This window comes from Bos indicus x Bos taurus, chromosome 5 (genome assembly GCF_003369695.1).
Source record: "Bos indicus x Bos taurus breed Angus x Brahman F1 hybrid chromosome 5, Bos_hybrid_MaternalHap_v2.0, whole genome shotgun sequence".
In the NCBI taxonomy this organism is placed as follows: domain Eukaryota; kingdom Metazoa; phylum Chordata; class Mammalia; order Artiodactyla; family Bovidae; genus Bos; species Bos indicus x Bos taurus.
In genome coordinates, this window is record NC_040080.1 from 96,281,395 (window position 1) to 96,306,734 (window position 25,340).

Sequence of the window (25,340 nt, forward strand, 5' to 3'; positions counted from 1 at the left end):
CACTAATACTTAGTACATGGCACCTCGCAAAGAGCAATTACTTAATAAACACATGCAGGGAAACCTGCCTGGCTCTTCTCGGCATGTGCAGAATGTCCGAGGGCCTGCAGTATTGGTGAAATGGTGCTCCAAGTTCAGAATCGCCTCCTCCCTATCTGCCCAGCCTCCAGGCAGAGCAGTCATGCCCTCCGCTGTGTCCGTATGGGCACCTTACACATGCTTCTGATACAGACAGCACAATGCGCTGGTTGCTGACTGCCTGTCTCTCGGACCACACTGTAAGATCCCTAAGGGAAGAGCCTGCCTTATTCACCTTGGCACCCCTAGGGCCTAAGGCCACATCGAGGATTCCTTCTAAGTATTGTCTGAGTGCCCCCCAGATACCAAACACCGAGCACTGGGGATGGATGGATGTTTAAGCCAGTTAAAGCTCCCCCTTAATGAGCTTATATTCTGGTGAGGCACGTGGACCAAAAGCAAAGAAGCAGTCAATAATTTAAATAGTTTCAAATCAAGGCTAGTTCTCAGAAGAAAGTAAAAAAAATACAGCAGCGAGGAGCTACTTTGGGTAAGCTAGCCAAGAAAGATGGCATTTCGAGTTCCTTGGTAGCCTAGTGGTTAGGATTCCAGCCTTTCATTGCCATGAGCCGGGTTCAATTCCTGGTTGGGGAACTGAGATCCTGCAAGCTATGCAGCATGGCCAAAACCTTAAATTAAAAAGAAAGATGGCACTTCAGCTCAGATTTCAAGGATGAAGACAACCTAGCCACATCAAGAGCAGTAGGAACAGCATCCTAGGCAGAAGGAACAGCAAGTGCCAAGAGCCTGAGCTCACTTAAAGTCTGGTCTCTGCAAGGAACTGATTAAAGACCAGACCAGGCTAGAACCTAGTGAAGAAGTGGTGGGTGGAGCTGCCAATTATAAGCGGGTGACGTTGGGCAAATCACACCTTCTCTGTGTTTCAGGCTTCCCAGCTGCAACAATGTAGATAATAATCATTTCAATTTCATGGAATTGTTACCAAAATGTACATCTACTTAACATACACCTACGAAAACATAGATCAAAGAGTTCTTTCAGAAACATCCATCTATTTAACTGAGGCTTCCAATAATGCCTCAGTAAATATTAGTAGCTGTTACTATATTTATTACATAGGCAAATGAAACAGAACTTAGGTAAAAAGTCTGAACGACATAAGCCAAACACATACAAAATAATACTGATGTGACAGGCATCTGGGCAACAGGAGTAACTGGTCTGCCCTTTGCATTGCTCACACACATCAGATCAACGATCAGCCTGCCCTTTCCACGTAAGGAGGCAGACTCAGCTCATGGCTTCTTGGAAGGTTCTTAATCATAACCCTCCTCCTCCTCCCCCCGAGGGTTCTCTGGGGTCTCCCCACGCCTTGAATAACAGGGCATTTTTTCATGGCATATTGGCTGATGCCTGCTTCCCAGGCTAACCTGTGAGCTTCCACTGGGCAGAGCCTTATTCATTTTTGTCTCCCTAGGGCCTACTACCGGACCTGGCCCATGGCTGGCATTCAACACACGTTCACTGAACTGGATTAAGAATTAAATGTTCAAGTGACTAAATTCTTGGCTATGTCTCCACGATACCAGCAGAAGTTGTTTCACTGATTTTTGTTCACTGGGCTGGCCAGTTCACTGGCGTGGTGGAAAACCAGCCTTTGTCTTGACACTTGGAGCTATTCAGCACATGTGAAACACTCTCACAAAAAAGGGATTTGTGGCCTTCACCCCATGTGGTTCTTTGGTGGGTGATGAGTGCACTAAGAGTTGGTGTTTTAATTTCCAAAGGCATACCCTGAACTAAAGAATTTAAGGCAGGCGTTCGTAAAGAATAGGTAGCCTGGAAACAAAGATGGGAAATGATGCCTTTCAAGTCAGGACGATCTGGGTTCCAAGCTGCTCTCCCACGCATTTGTTCTGTAATGGGAAGCACACTCTTCAGCTTCTCAGGACCTCAGTTTCCCCCATCAGTAAAAAGCTGGCAGCAATAAAACTCCATCTTCCTAAGAGTAACTCGAGTCCCACACGGGGTGCTTCAGAAATGGTCCACTGTCCCTAAGTGGGATACAAGGGCCCAAATGCTACAAAACCTCACTGGTACCCAAGAGCAAAAACACCAAAGCCTGGCAGGAAGGCTTCCAATGAAGACAGGAACATTGGTTTCAATGTGGAGTTGTTGTTGGGAACAGGAAAATTACCAGGTCACCAAGACAAGTGAAAACATCTGAGGAATTTTTAAAAGCCAATCGATACATACTTATGAAAGTGCCTGCTAAGGTCATTTCAAAAAAAAAAAAAAAATCTATTCCATTAAAACATAGATTTACTAAAAGGGGTGATCCTAATGGTACCTGCTCGAGCTACACAGCGTCAATTAAAAAGATGTGAGGATAAGTAGTTTGGAGACTGAAGTTGGACCAAACAAAACTGGCTTCTGAGTATGGTAAGCATTCCCTCAGTGCCAGCCACTGTCAGCTGCCTGGGTGCCAAGAGCTGGGCGCCTTCATGGTTTCATCCCCTCTCCACCTTCTGCTTTGAAATATTCACAGCTCTTCTAACAGCTGACAAAGATGATGAAGAAGCCAGGGGACTAGGGTCCACCCAAGACCCCCCTCCAGCGTGAGAAGGCCCCCACATCCCTTTCAGCCTCCTTGGTAACCCAGATGCATGGGTTCGGCTTCTGCCAGGGTAATTCAGTGATGCCCTGAGGCCCGAATAACATATTCCTCTCTGCTCCCCACTGCTTCCACCCCACAGACAGTTGTCCTACTTGCTTCTACACAATTAGTCGGCACAATGGGGTCCTCACACGAGGAGGAGGGGCCGCCCCCAAATCCCATTATTCTCATGATCGCTGCCATTAGAGCCTCACTGGACCATAAAGGAGTGTCACTGCACAGAATTCAGCATGAGGACACGTCCTGGGTTGGAAGGAAAGAGGGGACGGATGCAGAACTGGGAGCCATCTTCTGTCATGAATTGACTTCCTGGCCACAGCCTCCAAAGGGGACATCCCAAAGTGGAGTGTGTTCCTTTGGGTCTTGGCTCAGCCACCCTCTTCTCTGTGAGGCTTCCCAGGACCCTGTGGTTGAAACTAACCTCCCCTGCCTCCAGCTGGCAAGCCCTACCCCCTCGTCAGCTTTATTTTTCTTCCTAAGGGTGATCACATCTGACACGCCACATTCTTATTTATTTTCACTCTTCCCTCATGTAGTTGGGTCAGTAATGTTCCACCCCTAATTCGTGTCCACTCAGAACCTCAGAATGTGACCTGATTTGGAAATAGCGCCTCTGCAGATGTCATTAGTTAAGGGTCTCAAGATGAAATCATTCTGGATTTAGGGTGTTCAATGACTAGTGCCTTGACAAGAGAAAGGAGAAGGCAATTTGGACAGGGAAAAAAGGCTACATAAAGATGGATAGAGGTTAGAGATAAGCTGCCATGAGCCAAGACACGCTGGAAGCCACCAGAAGCTTGAAAAGGAGAGGAAGGGTTCTCCCCTTGAGGTTTCAGAGAGATCACAGCCCTGCTGATACCATGATTTTGGATTTCTAGCCTCCAGAACTGTGAGAGAATATATCTTCACTGTTTGAAGCCACTGAGTGTGTGCCACTGGTTATAACAGCTTTAGGAAACTGATACATTTCTAGAAGGACCTGCACAGGGCAAAGACATAGCATTGAGCTGTTCATTGCTAGAGAAGCTCGATGCTTAGAACAGTGTCTGACACACACTAGGTGCTCCAGAAAGATCTGTTAAGTGGGACTTCCCAGGAAGTCCAGGGGTTGAGAGTCTGCAGAATCTACCCGCCAATGCAGGGGACGTGGGTTTGATTCCTGGTCCGGGAAGATCCCACATGCTGTGGAGCAACTAAGCCCAGGAGCCCAAACTACTGAGCCTGTGCTCGACAGCCTGTGCTCCACAACAAGAGAAGCCATTGCAACAGGAAGGCCCTGTACCAAACTAGAGAGTAATCCCCACTCACTGCAACTGGACAATGTCCATGAACAGCAATGAGGACCCAGCACCGCCAAAAAACAACAACAACAAAAAAAAACCCCAAATCTGTGATGCTTAAACTCTCAAGCTGTAGAAGGGTTTCCATAACTCAGGTTGACCCTGAGTCTTCCATGGTGGGTCCATCTGGAGCAGGTTCTCCCTTCTCCCCACCACCACCATGAGGGATAATGTCTCTAGGTTTCTCCTCCCTTTCACTGTGGTGGTAGGTAAAGGTACTGGCTTGGGAGTTAGAGCCTAGATCTAAGACTTTAATCCTGTTTCCACTGCTTATACAAGCTACAGTAAGCAGACCAATGACCCCTAAGATATCTATGTCTTAATCTCCTGAAGTTGTGAATGTGTTGCCTTACTTGGCAAGAAGGACTTCAAAGATGTGATTAAGAATCTTTTTTAAGATTATCTGAATGAGCTTAAAGTAATCTCAAGGGTCCTTGTAAGAGGAAGTGGGAGGGTCAGAGTCAAAGAGGGAGATGTGATAATGGAAATAGAATTCAGAGCCAGAAAGGTCTGAAGAGGCTACACAGCTGACTTTGAAGATTCAATAAGAGGTCACAAGCCAAGGAATGTAGGTGCCTCCAGAAACTTGAAAAGATAGGAAATGGATTCTTCCTATGGGCTCCAAAGGAACACAGTCCTTTCTACACTCTGGTTTTAACCCAGTGAAACCCTCTACAGACTTCCAACCTCCAGATCTGTAAGATAATAAGTGTATGTTGTTTATGCCAGCAAGGTTGTAGTTATTTGCTACAGCAGAAGTAGGAAATGAATACAGAAACCTAAGGCTGTTTTCTCATCTTAAAAGTGGGTACTGTAATAAGTGCTTACTTCACAGGGTACCAGGAGGACTAAATGGAACATGCAGGGGACATTCAGGGCATAGCATCTGACGTGTGGTAAGCAGATTCTCCCCCATGCCTGGGGACCCTGTCTCCTGGCTGGGCCTGGGCTCAAGGCAGGCTTCCTAGGGAAGGGGCACTGTAATTGCATTCTGAAGGAGAAGTGGGCATGGATTCCTCCACTGAAAAGCCCCCAGTGGCCTTCTCTGCTGCAGAGTGGCTGCCTTTCACAATGGTAGACCAAACCAGAGTAACTCAAACTTCAGAGGAATGTGGCTATGGTTACTATGCACCGTGGGTCACCTTGGTCGAATTCTCAGGCAAGAGCAGCTCCTAGGCCTTACGAGTGATGCTTAGGGGAGACTTGAGAAAGCAGTGTCTCTTGGGAGAGGGAGGGAAGAAAAGCCTCAAGACAGCAGAGCAATGTAGGGAACTGAGTGCGTCCATAAGCAAATCACTGAATTCTTTTTGCTTATTACTCTGGGGTGTTGAGGATGAATATGTTTAGCAGGCTGATTTTAGTTTTTCTTACCAGCATTCAAATCACCTTCTGTTACCCCAACCCTTTCAGAAAGTCTGTTGTTACGCCAAGTTGAGAAATGACCTCTTTCACAGTGTCATGTATCAGCCAACCAGCAGATGAAAACCTAAAAACTGCCACCAGGGGCTGCTTGGAAGTCTTCCAACTGCCACCGTGGAAGAAACGTGTAGAAGGATACGAGTGAGTGTTGCCCTCATACAAATAAGTGAGGGGAGTCTACAGATACTTTAAAATCATCATGCCTGAGCGCTTTGTCCCCACCCTGCACACATGCTCTGGAGGGGTGGGGACAGGACAGGACAATAAAGATGAGTGTGGCTTTTCTGACATGTACGTTTTCTGAAGAGGACCCAGGCTTGGTTCCGTCACGTGACTGGGACCCCATGTGGAGCCCGTGATGGTGTTGGGAGAGGTGGTGGGGTACTACATGAAGTTTGGAGAAAGGGCTGCTAAGTAGATGACTCAGGAAGAGACAGGAGGTAAACTCACTCTTCATAAAACATACTGGAAGGCAGCGACCCCATGGGAGGAGTGGCAAGCGTGGCACGGTTAATGCTTGGCTTAATGCACTTCATCTTCTTCTATGCCATCAGGATAGTCTTTTAAAAACACAGATATGGTTGTTTCGGTCCTCTGCTGAAAACTCTTCTCTAAGTTTCCAGAACCAACTAATAAAGTCCAGATTCAGAAACCTTTCCTTCCCGGCCCCTCCCCATCTACTTCCTCCTTCCAGAGAAGTGCTGGGGTGAGATGATCCAGTTGGCCCTTTCCCTCAAAAGATCTCCTATTGGCAGGACTGCCGCTGTGGCCCAGTTGTGCTGCCACTGCAGGGGCCGTGGGTTTGAGCCCTGGTTGGGGAACTAAGATCCCACAGGCTGTGCGGCCAAAAAGGAAAATAAAATGAAAAGATCACACCCTTATTGTGATGGTTCTGCTGCGTGAATTATCCCTCACTCCACACCCATGGTGAAATTCTCCTCAGGCTTCAAGACCCAATATTCTCCTCTCCCCCAAGACCCAATCTTAACGTGACCTCTTCTCTGAAGCCTTTCCCAACCTTGGTTACAACCAACTGCTCCTTCCTCTGGGGTTTTGCCATCATAACAGCTAACATCACTACAGTGCTTACCATAAAGAGGAACTGTGCCTAGGACTTTATGCACATCATCTAATTCTCTCAGCAAGCCTCCAAGAGAGGTACTGTTACTACTCTGCTTTATGAAAGTGAAAGTCACTCAGTCATGCCCCACTCTTTGCAACGCCATGGACTGCAGAGTCCATGGAATTCTCCAGGCAGGAATACTGGAGTGGGTAGCCATTCCCTTCTCCAGGGGATCTTCCCAACCCATGGATCAAACCCAGAACTCTTGCATTGCAGGCGGATTCTTCACCAACTGAGCCACCAGGGAAGCCCAAGGATACTGGAGTGGGTAGCCTATCCCTTCTCCAGGGGATCTTCCTGGCCCAGGAATCCAACCAGGGTCTCCTGCATTGCAGGAGGATTCTTTACCAGCTGAGCTACCAGGGAAGCCCTGCTTTATAGAAGAGGAGATTTGGCACAGAGATGGTAAGAAACCTGCAGGTCACACAGGGGCCTGGATTCAATCCTGAACACACTGACTCCAGGTCTGCACTCCTCTTTCTCTGCTGGACTCCTCCTTCCAGTGTGGTAGTCATCCCCTGCATTGCTGGGCATCCCAAACTGGCTAGTCTTTCTAAACTCCTGCTCAGTCAGTAATACCTTGGTCCCTCTGGTACCCAAGCCAGATACTTGCACTCTTTCCCCTATCATTTCAACAGCAAAGTCCCAGGAACTGAGACCCAGCTCCACCTCTCTCAGAAGTCCTTCTCCATCTAACTTAGGTACCCATCCTTTGGGTTCCCACCCAGAGCCAAGTACAAGGCCTGAGACACAGTAGGCATCCAGTGTAGGCTTGGGTATCATTACTTTCTTTGTGAGGACTTAGATCAAAAGAGAAAGAATACATCTTCCAGAAAAACAGTGGCCACCTTGATATTTTATTTTTCATTTTATGGCCCTATTTTTAGTGTGTCAGACTCAAGGGAGGAATCCAATTAATCACTAAGTCCTGTCAATTCTATCTTCCAGCCAGCTCTTAAATCCACCTGCTTCTCTCCATCCCCACGATCATCTCTCTAATTCAGTCTCCAATCTCTTGCTGGTTTACAACCACTTTCTCAGTGATCTGCGGGTTTCCAGCGGTGTCTTCTCTAGTCTGTCTTGTCCCAGAATGCTTGTTCTACCCGACACAAGTGATCCAGTCTGCCTTCTGATTGAAACCCTGGAATGGCTTCCCAAAGCCTTTCCAGGAAAATTCAGATCTTTAACATGGGCTATAAGACTCATTCTCCCCCACCCCATCTATCCTCGTTAACTACGCTCCTCAGACCTTACCCTTGCTCCATACTGCCCGTCAGGCCAAGCGCTCCTCCAGCTCCCGGCCTTGGCATGGCCTGTTCCCTCAGTTTCCTCCACCTCCTCTCTCTTTACCCGGATGCTCTCTGACGCTCACACTTCAGGCTCAGCTTCCTTCCTCCAGGAAGCCTTCTGTGACCTTAAGTTTAGGTTTCTTTTCTTTGATTGATTCATTTTCACTGAACCTGTGGTTGTCTTTTTAATTGAAGTATTATAGACCTATAAAACTGTTAGATCCAGGTGCACAATATAGTGATTTGATATTTCTATACATTACAAAACAGTCACCATGACAAGTCGAGGTACCATCTGTCACCATACAAAGTTATCAGCATATTATTATCATTAATCATTATTCCATTTTATAATTACTACTACTAATTATTATTAATTATTACCATATATTCTCCAGCTGTACATTTCACTCCATGACTCATTTATTTTGCACTGGAAGTCTGTTCCTCTTAATCCCCCTCACCTATTTCACCTATCTCCCCATCCCCCTCCTCTCGGGCAACCACCTGTTTGTACCTACGACTCTGTTTCCATTGCTATTTTTGTTTACGTTTTTTTAGATTCCACATTCAAGTGAAATCCATCCAATATCTTTCTCTGCCTGACTTATTTCGCTTAGCTTAATATCCTCTAGGTCCATCCATGTTGCTGTGAACGGCAAGATTTCATTTTTCAAATGTCTGAGGAGGAGTCCATTGTGTACACATACCACATCTTCTTTATCCACTCATCTATCGAAGGATACTTAGGTGGCTTCCACATCTCGTCTATTGTGAATAACATGGCAATGAACATAGGAATGCACTTATCTTTTTGAATTAGTGTTCATTTTCTTCAGAAAAATACCTAGGTGTGGCATTGCTGGATCACGTGATGGTTCTATTTTCAATTTTTTGAGGGACCTCTACAATGTTTTCTACAGTGGCTGCACCAATTTACATTCTCACCAACAGTGCACAAGGGTTTCATTTTTTCCACATCCTCGCCAACATGTGCTATTATTATTTAGATTTTTTTTTTAATGTGCCTCCATGGAATCCTCCACTTCCTCTGTGCTAAACATTATTACTCTCTATTTACCTATCAAGATTAATAGATTGGAAACCCCTTGATGTATTGGGGTAGACTGAATTACTGTTCCCACTTCTGCAGTCTCTCCTGTAATAGAAGGACCTAGAGTAGGTGCAGTATGTATCCCTACCTCACTGATGTTTGGCTTGGCTATGTGGCTTGCTTGCCAATGGAATATCAGCAAACGTGACATGAGTGGAGGCTCTGAATGCACCACAGAGTTCAGCTTGGGTTCCTGCACTTCTGCTGTCTGCCTTGAGGAGAGTACATACAGGACGAGAGACGTATGAAGCAGATCTGAACCAAACTCTCCACCTACAACTTGACAAAGAGTCCCCTTCCCACCCCCACCCTCCACTGGAGCTGAACCGTGAGCAAGAAAAACAAATTTTTGTTCTTGTAAGCCACTGAGAATCTGTTGGTTAACACAGTATTACTGGAGCAGACCTGACTAATAACACTGTCCCTATCCTTCACTGGGCTTCCCTGGTGGCTCAGATGGTAAAGAGTCTGCCTGCAGTGCAAGAGACCCGGGTTCAATCCCTGGGTCAGAAGGATCCCCTGAAGAAGGAAATGGCAACCCACTCCAGTATTCTTGCCTGGAAATCCCATGGATGGAGGAGCCTGGCAGGCTACAGTCCATGGGGTCACAAAGAGTCAGACACGACTGAGCGACTTCACTTTTTGCTTTTTTTTTTTTTATCCCTCACTAGACTGCAAGCTCCATGTGGGCAAGAAAGAACTGTATCCCAAACACACAGTAGGTGCTCAGGAAATCTGTTGATGCGATATATGACTGAATGAATGAATCCTGGCCAGTGATGGGTCTATCTCTTTAGCTGGCATGTAAATTCTTTAAGGCCAAGAATGGCATCTGATTTCTCCCAATATTACCTAGTTATGTCACTTCCCACATTGGGTTCTTGGTAGATATTCAATAAATATTTATTGAAATTAAATAAATTGAATTTTGTGGGCTGACTTGGGAATCAGCCCTTAATTTATGACATTGTTTGTATGGGAAAAATGCATTCAGAGTGCCAAACAAATTTGCAAATGAACTTTTGGAACCTCACCTGTTCATTGGTTCAGGATTGCCAGTTTTGTGGAAATCCATAACTGAACACATGTGCTATGCTTTGCAATATGGGAGAAACTGAGAAGCTGCTTCCAAACCTAAGATATTCAGCCTGCAAAAATTCACTTTCCACCCACACAGAAAAATTCAGCATAGGTTGGATTTGAGGTTCCAACAATAAAATACTAGACTTTTTTGAGCTCATTGTTTGTCTAATTGCTTTTTATCAGCTTTTACTGGATGCCCATTCTTCACACTTGATCCAAAGGAAGCTAAGATCATTTTCTTGCACACACACCCCCAAACACATCCACTTTCTAGACATGTATGTAATAAAACTCAACCTTCTCAACAGAGAAAACAAATTATTTTTCTAAATAAATCTGTGACATTTAAAATAAACACAGTGGGATGCTCTACAGTTATAAGAAAACATCCCCCTTTAGAATTCCTAATTTTGAATGGTACTGGGAGCTTAACATGAGTCACAGATATGAGGCTTAGTTTTATTTCATCTTAGGCAGAACCAAGCCAGTTTGAAACCAAGTGATCTGACATGGCTGGGAAGGGCCATCAGTTCACAAACCTGGAATGTTTTAATCATGCTTAACATGTCTCAGCCTGCCATTGGTAGATGTTTCCAACCACTCAATCTCCATTCATTTGACATGCATTTTTAAAGCACCTATCATGTGCCAAGCACTGTTCTAGATTCTGGGGATATGGTCATGAACAAGACAAGGCTCCCAAGCAACTTACATTATAATAAAGAGGCAGAGAAAGAAGGTCATTCAGGTAGTGATACGTGTGTGTGGTAGTTGCTCAGTCATGTCCACCTCTTTGTGACCCCACGGACTATAGCTCAGAAGGCTCTTCTGTCCATGGGATTCTCCAGGCAAGAATACTGGAGTGGGTTTCCATTTCCTTCTCCAGGGGATCTTCCTGACTCTGGGATTGAACCCAGGTCTCATGACAGATTCTTCATCACTGAGCCACCAGGGAAGCCAGGTAGTGATGGGGCCAAGAATAAAACAAAACAGTGACGTCACTGGGAGTGAGGTTTGGCTTCTTCAGACTGGGTCATTGGTAGAGGGGGAGATGTGCATGCTGGGACCTGACGAGTAAGAAAAGAACCAACCGTGGCAAGATTTGGGGAAGAATTTTCTAGATTGAGGAAACAGCTGCTGAAAAGTCCCTGTGGGAGGAACAAACCTGGCATATTGTTAAGTTAGAAAGAAAGGGCCAAGTAACCAAGGACCTGATTCTTAGAAGCTCTGTATTCAGGTCCCATGAGTAAGGGAGTCAGACTGAATTCTACAATGGAGGCCAGTGGAGGTTTTTAAGCTGGGGAATAAAATGATCTGGTTGCGATTTTTAAACGCCCACTCCTCTTGGGGCAGGGGTAAGGGAACAAGAGCAGAAGCAGGGGAAGCTATGAGCAGCCTTTTCTAGAAGGCTAGAACTCCTTTATCATAGCCCATCATCAATAAAATCCCTGGAGTCTTCAACTCCTCCAACTATTCTCTTCACTCTTTTGTTCATTCTGAAACCAGGCTCTCCCTGAGGACACCGATTCCTACAGCCCACCAAGGGCTGGCTGCTTCCTCTCCCTCATCATAAGGGTCCTCCTTGTGTCTTGCTGCCTCTTTAGGATGGTTCTTCTTCCTTTCTTTCCAAGCCTACTACCCACACCCCAGCTCTGAAGCTCAAGCCATTGGGCCATCTGCCCAGAGGCCCCCAAGCCCCACCTTGTCACCACCATCCACAGACCATGCAGCCTATAGGCAATTCATTTCTTTTTTTGAATATCTTGCTCCTCAGTCCCTCCAAAATTGTTCCATAGTCCTTCTTGATGACTGGCCCAGTGAGCACTGTGACCCCTCAGATGCCAACCCTCTCTGCCAATGATCTTGTCCTCCATCCTACTTCAGTTACAGAATCCCACACCAGACCTTGTCAGGACCAATAACTCTGCACCCTCTGCGACCTTAATTTCAAGTTCCCCGTAGTCCGACCACTACCTCTTCTCCAGGTCCCCAGGTCCCACAAGTCTCAAACCCCAAAACAGTCTCCCCTGCACAGAGCTGGCTACCTTTTCCCATCCCTCACGCCCATCCTCACCTCCCTCCTCACTTCCAGCTTGGAGCCCAGGGTCCACAATTGTAAGTATCCAAACTCATATCATCAGGCACCCTCAGCTCCTGGACGCAACTTTCCTCTCTTGAAAACTCCCTGCTGCTGCTTAGCTGCTTCAGTCGTGTCCAACTCTTTGTGACCCCATAGATCATAGCCTGCCAGGCTCCTCTGTCCCTGGGGATTCTCCAGGCAAGAGTACGGAGTGGCTTGCCATGCCCTCCTCCAGGGGATCTTCCCCACCCAGGAACTGAAACTGTGTCTCCTGTATTTCAGGCAGATTCTTTACCACTGAGCCACCAGTCCCATCTCTGGCTAAATCTAACTCTCCCCTATCCTACCGCTATGCCTACAGAGCCAAACGTGGCTTGTGAAAGCAGAACCAGGAGTACCGCTCTCACTTCAAGAGCAAGACCATGGAGCTCACATGCACCCTGACACTGTCTGGCAATTGCTCTTCATTTCCTAGCTCTGTTCTCTCGTCCTCTCTCTTCTGTACCTTCTCTCACTTCTCCCTTCCAACTCCAGGGCTTCCTCCCTCACCTCGCTCTCACTCATCATACATTCCTGAAAATAATGCAAAGTCACACGAAAAGACACTGTATACGCTTCCATCACTGACCTGCTCCTGAGCCCATATTTTCCTCCTGCCCTCCCATGACCAAGGATGAAGGGTCCCATGCTCCTGGCTGGGGCTGGGCCCCCCACTGGCACAGAAGATCATATTTTCTTTCAGCTGCAGAAAGACAACACCCCACAATTCTCTTCTCTCTGCTGTATTGTCAGTTTCTCCCACACTACTAGAACTTTCCCAGCCGCACTAAAACACAGTTATTTCATGTGTCTTAAAAAACAGCTCTCTGGACTTCACACTTTCCTGCAATGTCTGCTCCATGTTTCTGCTGTCTTTCTCAGTAAAGCTCTTCGAAAGAGCTGTCTCCGCTCCATCCTCTTCTCATTTTCTCTTTACAGTTTTATCACTACTTCCTGTCCTTGTCACAGTTGGCAGTAATCACCTGCTAAGTCCAGTGGTTCAATTCGCTTTTCTTGCTCGACATCTCAGCACAATCTGGCACGATGGACCACTCCCCTCCTCCTTTCTTCCCTGGGCCTCCAAGAAGCCACCTTCTTTGGTTTTTCCTCTCGCTTCTGGCTGTTCTCTCAGCTCTACTTCTTCATCTCCCTGACCCCTAAACCCTGCACCAATGCTCACTGAACTCAAAGCTCAGTTCTTCAACTACTCCTCTCCTCAACCTATGCCCCCTCCCTCACTGGTCTTACAACTTCACGACGTGTATCATCTGAACACTATTAACCCCCCAAATTCACATCTCTAATTCAGACATCTCTTATGAATGCCAGACCTGTGCTTGCCCATAGAGTGGCCACCAGCTACATGTGGCTATTTAATCACATCACCACTGTGACCATCACCACCAACTCCACCAGTGTTACTGAATTAACTCGTGCAGAGAGCTCTGCAAACCCAGAGAACCTACATCAGTGCAAAGGGTTGGAAAGATTACAGCAAAACCTCTTAGTGAGTGTGCAGCGATACCGGTCTGTTTGTGATCAGTTAATTTTCTTCAAGTCTAGTCTTAGGCAAGCCACAAGAAGAAAACGTTCCTACCCAATTACAATTATTCATGAGCCTCTTCCTGGCCCTGCTTCTTTTGTCTGCCGGTGATTCTGACGGCAACAGCCCGGTAAGGAAGCTCAGTGAAAGGCAAGGGCAATTATGCATCTTGCTGCATCTCAGCTTCAGACTTCCTCCATGAACTCTTAATTAATTCCATCCCCATATTTTTATTTTGTTTACTGAACCTCTGGCTTACATTGTATTTCCCCATACTTCTTCATTCCTCTTGCCTTCTTCCCTGCAAAAGCTTCCCAAATTCTCTTTCTCAGCCTTCTTTTCTTTCCCCAAATTGCCCCTTGTTTAGCCTTCAGCTTCTCTGCCCCTGTTCTACTCTTTCTTATCCTTTTTCACCTTTAAAAACTGAAAGCACCAAACTGACAGACACTGTTACGGTGTATGTGTTTTTTCCCCTCTGCCTGAGCTGCAGCAGGCTCTCCTCTCCTCACTTCTATAGCAGAGCCTGAGTACTGAGTTGTCATGGCAACAGTGAATCCAACCAGGCCGGTCCCAGCGACACTGGGAGCTGCCATGGCAAGGAAGCTGCTACAAGTCGCCCTGAGCCTAGATGGGTCGTGAACATCGTAATTCAAGACCGAGCTGGGCAGATTCTGCCCGGAGACTGCGACTGCACATCAGGCCTGTGCACAGCTGTACCCCGCATCAGGAGACAACATCATCAATAATCAGGCTTCCACGGAGCCAACCGAATGCGTGACATCATGAGGATTCATTTGAAACATTTCAAACATGCCTATTCTTTTATCTCCGCTGAGGGAGAACCTTCTGTCTCTCTCTCTCTCTAGTCTTGGAGAACTCTGCAGAAAGTAAAAGAAAAACTGACAGCCCCAACTTATCCCCTCTCCCCCACCTCCAACTCCCCCTACCCTTCCAGCTTGGGGACCCTCTCAGCCGTCCAGGTCAAATGATTTCAGTAACACCGTCATGGCTGGGAACATCCCCGAGAATGCATTTGGATTACACAATGATATTTTAGTGGGCGCCGAGATCAGTTCCCCCAGGTCATTGCAATGGATCCTTAAAGTAGGGCAACAAGTGTGCAGCCGCATCACACTGTTTCAAAATTGCAAGTCGGTGAGAAAACTCAGGAAATACCTTTGTAGCGAATGGCACCAACCGCAGTGAGGGTCTGTTGCTGCTAAACACTCCCAACAGGATTTATGTTTACCGCAGTTCGCAACACGAATTCTCCTCACCTAAAAATAAAGATGATGGCAGCTCAGATGGAATTATAAGCAACACCAGAAAAACTCCAACACCTTATCTGATGAAGGGCCACGAGGAGACATTTATCAACTCAAATGCTGAATGTCTGTGTAATGACATCGGGCAGTGGTTCTCAAGTCCTAGGCTATGGAGCAGTTTATCAGCATCTCCTGGGGGAGCTTTTGAAAGGGCAGATTCCCAGACCCCCTGCCGCTGAGACTCAAGTTGAGCAGGACTGGGGCAGGGGCCTAGGAATCTGTATTTTTAAAGAGTTCTTACAGGTGAACCTCTATTAACCTCCGCTAACAGGTACATAGTTAGCTTTCTGATCTGCTAATAGTGATTTCCAAGATCATGGAATCAGGTCACCTGGTTTTCAGAGAGTGAGTCAATAGCACCTTGAAGATGAGCATCAGGGGAAAGCAACAGGCTCTGACCCCAAGTGTCAGCAGGAGGTTAACCCTTGGCATGGAAATGAGGACCACCCTTCCACACCCTTCTCAGGGTTGTTCCATCACCTCAGCTCCCAGCTCACTGCTCACACTCCCTCCACTGAAGGCGAAAATAAAAGAAATAGGAGGAGTTTTCCAATCATTCTCAGCCCCTGGAGCTGCCTCTTCCAGTTGTCAGGTAATAGCAGCCCCCAGAGAGGGAGATGGTGATGGGCAAACCCAGGCCCCAAAGGTAGGCCAAGCCTCCAAGCAGGGTCAGGGGAGGCAGGGAGGACCTGAGCCTTACACAGCATATTTTTTGCAGGCAAAATCCCACAGCAGATAGTCAGGAAACCTGTAGAACTCAGAGCCAGCAAGTTGTACCTGCTGGAGACCATAAGTAACTTCTTAAATCATACAGAGCAACAGAGAGTTCTAGAAGAAGTTTGTGAGAAAAGCAGAGTCCATTCTAAGTTGAGTCCATTCTAATGAACAGTCCATTTTAAGTTGACTTTGTGGAGAATAACCACACCCATCATCTCAGTTCCCAGGGTGGCTGACAGATGCAGCAGGCAGGCCACCAGCCTGAGCCGAAATTAATCAGAATGTGGATACTTCCTTGTAGTTCACAGGACATCTTTGTAATTCTGGGGTGTTTTCACAAATGTCACGGAATCTCTCTGACCTTGTTTTCTCACCTGTGACATGGTGATGGCACTGCTGACTTCACAGGGTTATTACCAACAATGCCCAGCACATAATACACACTCAATAAATCTTGGTTCTTGCTACTACATTGGAAAAAGTTTCCACGGTCCAACACACGTGTGAAACCTCACAGGCAAAAAGCAAACTAGGTTTCCTTGGCACAAGGCTTCTGAGAGCGTTTGAATGCTCTGGTTATGATACTCTAGGAGGGATATAGTAGGTAACATCTGCTCTCAGGACTACTTTTGCTCAGAACATTTAGTACAAAATGAGTCTCCAGAACATTCTATGAGAACTACTCTGAAAAAAAAAGTGAAAGTGTTAGTCGCTCAGTGCTGTCCAACTCTTTGCAACCCCATGGACTGCAGCCTGCCAGGCTCCTTGTGTCCATGAGATTTCCCAGGCAAGAATACTGGAGCGGGTAGCCGTTTCCTTCTCCAGGGGATTCTTTCCAACCCAGGGACTAAACCTGGGTCTCCTGCATTGTAGGCAGATTCTTTACTGTGTGAGCCACCAGGGAAGTCCATGTTAAAGAAAGGCCACCATAACTACTACATTGGACCTGCTTCTCTAACTTAACACATTATAGGAGTTATTCCACAACAATGTAGCTATCCCCATGTGGTTGTTTTTAATGACCAGGTGTTCTATGGATATACCAGGGCATTTCAGTTTGTCTGTTCCTATCTCCCCAAGAGTTGAGGAAGGATCTTCCTTGGGTTTTGCCTCTGTAGGGCCTATCTTGGCTAAACCAGAAAACCAGAGTCTTACTAATAGGAACTCCAGCAGTGAATCTAAGTGAAGAAAGTAAGAATAGCCAGCTTTGATGCCCAGTAGAAAACTCTTCCCAGGTCTTCAGGCTTTGAATGGCCAGACTAGAACTCTTCACCTTCAGAAAGTGAGAATCTATCAACTACTGGTGATTCTCACTGTGGTTCTCGGCCTACAGTCTGGGATTTGGGGGAAGGATTTATGAGCTATTTGTAATGTTTCAAAAAGCTGATTACAAAAACATGCACAGACTAAGCAAGGCTACAAGTGTCTTTGCTTTGAGCTGGAATTTTATCAGCTCCCTGTGGTAGCACAGTCAGCGCTCTGAGTGGCTGTTTTGAGATGCCCTTGATAAATAAAGCCTGAGAATGGGAATTGTTACTTAATAAATGCAGTTTGTTGAATAGACAAAAATCTTTCAACTATGGGAGCCCTGGGGGAAGAAATATAATAGACAGTGTTTAAATGTTGAAGCAAGCTGTTTGCAAAGGTTCTGTATGGTGAAGAACAAAGGTATATGAGATTCACTGGCCATCTCAACGTGGTCATTTTGAATAGCTGCCTTTTCAACATGCAAAGGGCAATAATGCCTTTTTAGGAAAGTCAGAAGCTCTAAATGGCTTGCACATCATCTCTGTGACTTGGCCAGTACATGGAGACTGATGTCATTGCTGCTCTGCTTAGAATAATAGAGAAGAAAAGAATGAAAAATGGGGGTGGGCTGAGAGCATGTGACATTCATCATGTAATTATGTAAGTCTCAGTTATCTTTGCACTTTGTATGTTCAAATGGTCATGAGTCAAAACAACCATGAAAGAATGTTTGGTTTTCACAAATTTGGGGTTGATCCTACTTATTACAGGCTTTGACAGTGTATTAAAAAGCAGAGACATCACTTTGCTGACAAAGGTCTGTACAGTCAAAATTATGGTTTTTCTAGTAGTCATGAATGGATTTGAGAGTTGGACCATAAAGAAGGCTGAGCACTGAAGAATTGATGCTTTCAAACTGTGGTGCTGGAGAAGACTCTTGAGAGTCCCTTGGACTGCAAGAAGATCAAACCAGTCAATCCTAAAGGGAATCAACCCCGAATATTCACTGGAAGAACGGATGCTGAAGCTAAAGCTCCAATACTTTGGCCACCTGATGTGAAGAGCTGACTCACTGGAAAAGACCCTGATGCTGGGACAGATTGAGGGCAGGAGAAGTGGGTGACAGAGGATGAGATGTTTGAATGGCATCATTGACTCAACGGACATGAGTTTGAGCAAACTCCGAGAGGTAGGGAAGGACAGGGAAGCCTGGCGTGCTGCAGTCCATGGGACTGCAAAGAGTTGGACATGATTTAGTGACTGAACAACAACAATCATAGGCTTCAAGATCAGCGTAGAATTTAAGTCCTACCCCTGACAAGGCCCTATATGTATATATCCATGAAAAGATATTTAGCCTGAGTCCTAGATTCTCCATATACAAAACAAGGGTAATTTTTATCTCACTACATTATTGACAGCTTTTGTTAACATTGTTTATTATATTTTGGGGTTGGTGAGTTTGTGTGTACAATTCTATGCATCTAGAGAGACTCCCTTTGGAATAGTAACTAGTACAGCATCGGTAGGAACTCAATAATAATTAGTTCCCCTCCTCTTTCCCTTGGTGAAAGCTCTTTAAAACTGAAGAAAATGTAAAAAGGCATCCTTTTTATTTCAGTAAGCAGAAGCAAGAAGAAAAACTAAAACAGCCAGATAAATTAAGAGACGGAGGGTGGGTGCCATATATTTCCTGGTTCATGAATGTGTATAAGACTGTGGCCTGATATTAACCCCAAATTCCAAAGCCAATCCCATTGGGCATATTCATAAATGCATCTAACCATTCAATGCCCACATGATAAATGTGTAAATTCAGTTACCTTGCTGATTATGCACCCATTTGCAAGCACACACTTCTCTGAAAAACTTGGCATTGGAAATATAGCCAATAATAAAATTGTCTAAATAGGTAATATTTCTTGCTTACTTACTGACAGTAAGGTTTTTAATTCCATGCCTGTGAACCACGGCAGGTCTTCTCAGAGCTTGCAGCAGTGTTTAAACTCAGTAGTTCAAAGTACAAGCTTTACCATTGGACAATGGCATCAGTCAAACAGTTTGTATTCATAAGACAGAAATGGTAACTAGTATTTCTACCTACCTCTTTTCCAGCTGTTAGGTAGATGTAGATATTCTTCTTAGGATGAGGAACAAGTTTGTAGAAAACAGGTGTTTCTTCTTTGATTTCATAGATAACCTCTGGACAATTCGAGGCCAAATTTTCACTGAGAATAACCTGTTTTTTAAAAAAGAAATAAAACGTCCATTAAATAATTTGAATTTCAGGGTGGCAAAACTTACTGCTTAATCCTAAGACTACACCCTTTCTTCCTCACTATGCACACTGGCTGGGATGCTGCTTTCCTTCACCATCGGCTCACGTCTCAGCCTTCAAGGCCAGTGATGACAAGCTTGGTATCTCTGCTTTTGTAGGGGACAAAGCTGTGCATGCACACACACAAAAGGTCACTCTTCAGTGCTGGGGCAGTATCCTTCCATGTGGAAGCCCACTGTCCACAATTTCTGACCACAGGGGCCTTATGAGACGCTACAGTGACAGCTTCACTAGTGCTATGCCAAGTGATCTTAAAACTGAAGGCAGTCAGTTTGACAGATATTTGCATGGGTTACTCTGATTTGCCTATGTGAGTCTGCATGGCTATGTGTTTTAAAGTAACCAGGACAACTTAGCAGGCCTAAACAAGTAGGTACTTGTTTATACATCAAATATAAGTGTGGCTTTGAAACTGGCCATTCCTGAGCTTCACTCATCTTTTGTCAATAAATATCTACTGAACATCCACTATATTATTCTGGCACATTCTAGATGTTTGCAAAATGGCAGTGAACAAATGGCGGGAAGATTCTGCCCTTATAGAACTTATATTCATGTGCATGCGTGGGGTGAGGGGCAAAATGATAATTAACAACGAATTATAAAGTTATAACATACACCAGCAGGTATTTTATATCATAGGGAACTACATTCAATATCTCATAATAATCTATAAAGGAACAGAATCTGAAAAAGAACCGATTTATACATGTACAATTGAATCACTTTGCTGTACACTGGAAATTAATCCACAGTTATAAATCAACTATACTCCGATATTCAAAAAATATGTTAGCAGGTGATACAGGTCCAAGTAAAATGAGATGGAAGATGCATGTTCAATGTAAGCTTCATTAGAAAGCGACATTCATTTAGAGACTTGCAGGAGATTCTGGAGCAAGTCACTTAGGTATCTGAACAAAAGATGCTCTTAGAAGAGCAATCCATTGGTGCAAAGGCCCTAAAATGAGAGCAGACCAGTATGACCTGAGCAAAACAAGCAAGGTAGAAGGGAGTGGACAGCAAGGTAATAGGATGGATCACATAGGTTCTTGTTGGCCTGTGTAAGGATTTTGCCTCTTACTCTGGGTAAGAGACAGGGAGCCACAGCAGGGCTGTGAGCATAGGAGTGACACGGTGAGAAGGTGTGGTTTGAAACATGGCTAGGAAGGCTGCTCGGGTGACTATCACCCTAACCCTGGGGAAACAGAACGGTAGTTCGGTCTCAGGTTTGCCTCCTGGCTCTGCCCTTCCAGTAGCTGTGCTACTCTGAGCTAGGAGTTTACTGAAGCTCCCTGGGCCTCAATCTCCTCATCTCTAAAATGGAACTCATAATGCTTTCCTTATACACAGTTGTTGTAGGACCAGATAAGAATTATGAACAATGCTTAGCACATAATCAATACTCGATGGATAATAATCTATTACTAGATTGCAAGCTCTTCTTGGGTAGGCACCATGTCCTAATCCTCTCTGTATCCACCCCTTTGCCCCAAACAATACAATGCTTTTCAAAGTGAGGATGTTCAGCATTTTGTCAGTTTGAAAACATCCAGATATAGCATCTATATTCATTCATCTCTCTACCACTGTGGCCATCAGTTACACTGGGCATATAATTTGAAAAAACAAAAACAAAAACGTGGCACCTGAGATTCTTTTCAAAGTCTACAACACATCTACTGAGCTATAACATGCCTGTGCCGCACATCCTGATGGTGAGCACGTTTTTGCTATTTAACCATAGGCTCCTTATCAGTTTGGCAGATGGAACCGCATCCTGCGTGCACTCAGGATCTGGACCTGTCCTGTGATGGTGATTTCCTTCCATCATCTGTTCTGAGTCAAACCTGGGTGGATTTGGTGTAACTGGTAGCTCATGAGAAGCACATGAACTGTGAAGTTCAGTGGCAGCTCTGGAAAAAATCAATGTAACTAAATACATTAAATATGACTTTTAAAAAAGGAAAAGCAATATTTAGGTCCCAAGGGAGTTGGGAAAGGTCTGTACCCCAAGTCATTGAAAAATGACTCTACAGCTGCACCATCCAATATGGTAGCCAGTAGCCACACAGGGCTACTTAAATTTAATTAAAAATTCACTTTCTCAGCCACATGAGTCACATTTCAAGGAATAACTATCCACATATGGCTAGTGGTTATCATATTGTGAGTGCAGATAGGCAGCATTTCCATCATCAGGGAAAGTTCTGTTAGAGACTCTGGCCTACAGAGAACGGTGAGCCAAGGGAGACCTCGGGGAGGGACTGACCAAGTGTGGACTTGCCAGGCTCCTGTCTTCCCATCTCTAATTCACATTCCTTATTAATCAGCTCAGATGCAAACAGCTGATCTGGTTCTTGGAACGTGGTTGTATAGAAGGAAAGAGACAGAAGTCAGATATAAACAAAAATAAGACTGATAGAAGTTAGAGTCAGGAGAAGAAAACCTGCTGTTCAGATCTCTGTTTACAAATTGATTGGATAAAACCCATCATTTGGGAGGAACACCTATGAAGCATTCTTGCCAATAGAGCTGAAGCCAAATCTGATAAGCCTTTAGTGCTAACATCCATTTAGCATTAGGAAACAGAAGGGGTAGAGGAACAAGCTAAATGGTACCACAAGGATGTGAACAGCCAAATCCACGATATGAGACATTCCACAGGACCACAGACTTCCCTTCCTCAAAAAGTCAATGGAGGTGAACCAAATGACAAGAGGAGATCACACAGACTCAGAGAAACAGACCAACCTCAGTGTCATTTTAGGATCTTGTTCAGATATCTTGATCAGATACCAATTTGAAGAAAACAATTTTAAAAAGACATTCTTGAGTCAATAAGGAAAATTTAGTTATTTAGACTTGTTATTAGATAATTCTTGGAGAATTACCCCACTCCAGCACTCTTGCCTGGAAAATCCCATGGACGGAGGAGCCTGGTGGGCTGCAGTCATGGGGTCGTGAAGAGTCGGACACGACTGAGCGACTTCCCTTTCACTTTTCACTTAATTATAATTTTCCTATTAATATTTGTGATAACAGCTTTATGGTTGTGGTGATATAAAGAAATGATCATAGTTTCCTAGACATGTATAATAAAATATGTATGAGTGAAATGACATAGTGTCTTGGATTTGCTTTAAAATTTAAAAGTAAATAAAAACATACTTTTTATTTACTCATATCATGTATCCACTTTCAGTGAGTTAGAGCTGCCGTGCAGTTGTTTGTTACTGGAGCTTATTTATTTCTGGAGCATGATGGATGCAGATGAGTAGGGGCTAGAAAGATCTTATTTGGGTCAATACAGATTTATTTACTAGATCCCTTGGAGATAAGGCATCAGTATTCTCTCTAAAACTTGGAACTATGGCAGGGAAATTGCTTTTTTTTTTCTTTAAATTACCAATGTGTACTTGTGCCAGGATTTGCCAGTTTCCTGAACAAGCTACCTTGAGTGGCCAACACCGAAGCTTGTCACAATAACTAGAGACGCTGGGTTTAAAGGGACATGCTTCATTGTTGATGAGAGTAAGACTTCTCCAGAAGGTAATTTGGCATCATCTATCAAAATTATAGAACACATATCCTTAGACCCCACAGCCCTTAGCATATATGTGAAATGACAGATGTAATGGGGACTTACTGCAACATTGTGTGTTCCGACAAAGGACTGAAACAACCCAAGTACCCAACAGTAGGGATCCAGGTAAGTAAACTACAGTGCAAACAATAAATGCTATTTAGCAATAAAAAGAATTAGAAAGCTTTTTACGTATTATATGTTCAAACATATTATGTATTATATGTTCAAAATGCTATGTTAAATATATATATCTACATGTATACACATATATAACATATATGTTTAATAAATGGGGAAAAGACTATCCTCCCCCTTTTGCTTGTAGACATATATAAAATATCTGTATTTTACAGAGAGGTATTTGGTTGCCCCAGAAGTCAAGAATGGGTGACTTAACACTGCATGGTTTCTTGGTTCTTTTGAGTTTTGAACAACGCTAATACATTGTCTTTAAAAATACATACACACAATCTAAATTTCAAGTGTTTGAGGATGAGTGGGTCAAATGTTTTTCTTTTTGCTAGATTATGCAGAGAATGCTCTCCACAGCCCCAAGGAAGTTTCCATGTTCATCACATTTTTAATTTTACTAAACCACAAACTACACAGAGACTGGGGTCTCTGTTTCAGCATGATTCTCATCTCTCTCAGATGACTCCAGGAGAGGATTGGGGAAGGCTCTCCTTCTCCTCCGGATTTCTATTAATATCACCTCTGACCCCACCCAACCCCAGCCCAGCAGGCGGACGCTGAGAGAACACTTAGATCTTCTAACTGCAAAAGTCACATCCACTTCAACACAGAAAAGCCAGCCAGCAAGACTGGAGCTGGGCAGCCTCGGAAAAGAACACGATCAGTGAAGTGATGCAGGAAGTAATGGTGAGTCACAGAAACCCAAAATGGGTTGAGTTTTGCATAAGAGAAAATGCCTCCAACACACACACACACACACTCCTCGGGCATGATGTGGATTTTCATCTGTTGCTTCCAGGATACACGCTTGTTATAGATCTAGTCTGAAGTCAATGTGAGTCTCTGCCATGTATATTCTCATAAACCCTTTCATCCTTTGAGTCTCAAAAGTCACCTCTGAGAAGCCTTCCCTGGTCACCTTTCTATGGTACCCCACTGTCCCTCTCTACCCATCACTCTGTTTTCTCCATGGCATTTACCACCTTGTGTAATGACTTCACCACTAATTAATCCATTTACTCGTTCCCTGTCTTTCTTTTCCCACCAAGAGCGTAGGGGCATTGTCGGTTTTGTTCACTTTTGTATCCTTGGCACCCAGAAAAGGTCCTGGCACATAAAAAAAGGTGCCCAATAAATATTTATTAAATGAAAAACATACTTTATTAGCATTCAAGATTTTATAGGGCTCTTCAGATTTTTCCAGCTGCAGCCTGTGTAGAAAACAAATTTTTCCCGATGCAGGATTTCAGTTAGTGTCAACATATTGTTTCTGTTGACATCTTCCTGAAGCCTCAAGGCAGCCTATTAACTAGCCTTGGGATTTTCGTTGCATGCAAAAATAAATAAATAAAAAACAAACTACAGTCCTGAAATGTATAGTGTGTAAGACTTCCACACCATACAGTTAGCTGTATAACAGGGACAACACCATCCACGGGAAAGATAGCCTGGTGAGGAAAATGAGGGGGAGGAAAATTAAATGAAAGACTATTTTTTTCTTTACTATGACATTGGGAAGCCACGGGTGTTCAAGAAGTTAAAACTATTTTTCACCACATTTTTTTTCTTATACCTCACTCTGTGAGGCTAACCAGTTAAGTGTAAACAATCTTCTCACTTTTTTTTCCATCAATAGTTTCTGAGAAATGCTACAAAGGAGACTTAAACCACACACACACACAGACAAACGAGAAAGCAAGGTAATTATACAGTAGCCTTTACTGTGCTTTAGTAGGTAGGAGTAATAATAAATATGAAATAGAAAGATTAAAGCAAATGCCTCTCTGGTTTCCTGTCTCCTGATTTCAGTGTAAGTAGTAAGAGAAACACACAGCCTGAATCACGAGTTCTAGATTTGTGGATTCCACGGGAGAGCTTGTTCTGAATCAGGGAGTCCCTGCACACTCACAAACTGGAATGAATGAGATGGGGGTAAGCTTGAACATGGCATTCTCAACAGCCAACCATGGAGGCCACTTCCAAGTTTCAACAGTCCCCACTCTCTCTACTTTTTGGTCTGTTACCTCAGCTCAGCCAGCCCCACCACCCCCATTTCCGGCCCAGGTCCTGTCCTGGGTTCCTCATGGCCTCCTTTTCCTTATTTGAACATTCTGTAGGAGTATAAACAGAGCTTGACCTTATGAAAGACTTCTCTTATTTTTCACTCAAAAATTTTGAAAGCCAG

At 44.5% G+C, this 25,340-nt stretch overlaps 1 protein-coding gene across 3 annotated transcripts in view; it reads right to left on the bottom strand.

The window, feature by feature from the left end:
- The window catches only part of PLXNC1 (plexin C1), a 153,280-nt gene that overhangs the window by 99,894 nt on the left and 28,046 nt on the right, over positions 1-25,340 (bottom strand). For all 3 annotated transcript variants that reach the window (XM_027543151.1, XM_027543152.1, XM_027543150.1), the window contains 2 exons: positions 19,141-19,275; positions 14,923-15,023 (listed from right to left, as the gene is read on the bottom strand). In XM_027543151.1, coding sequence (XP_027398952.1) covers positions 14,923-15,023; positions 19,141-19,275 — 236 coding nt within the window. The remainder of the gene's footprint in view (positions 1-14,922; positions 15,024-19,140; positions 19,276-25,340) is intronic.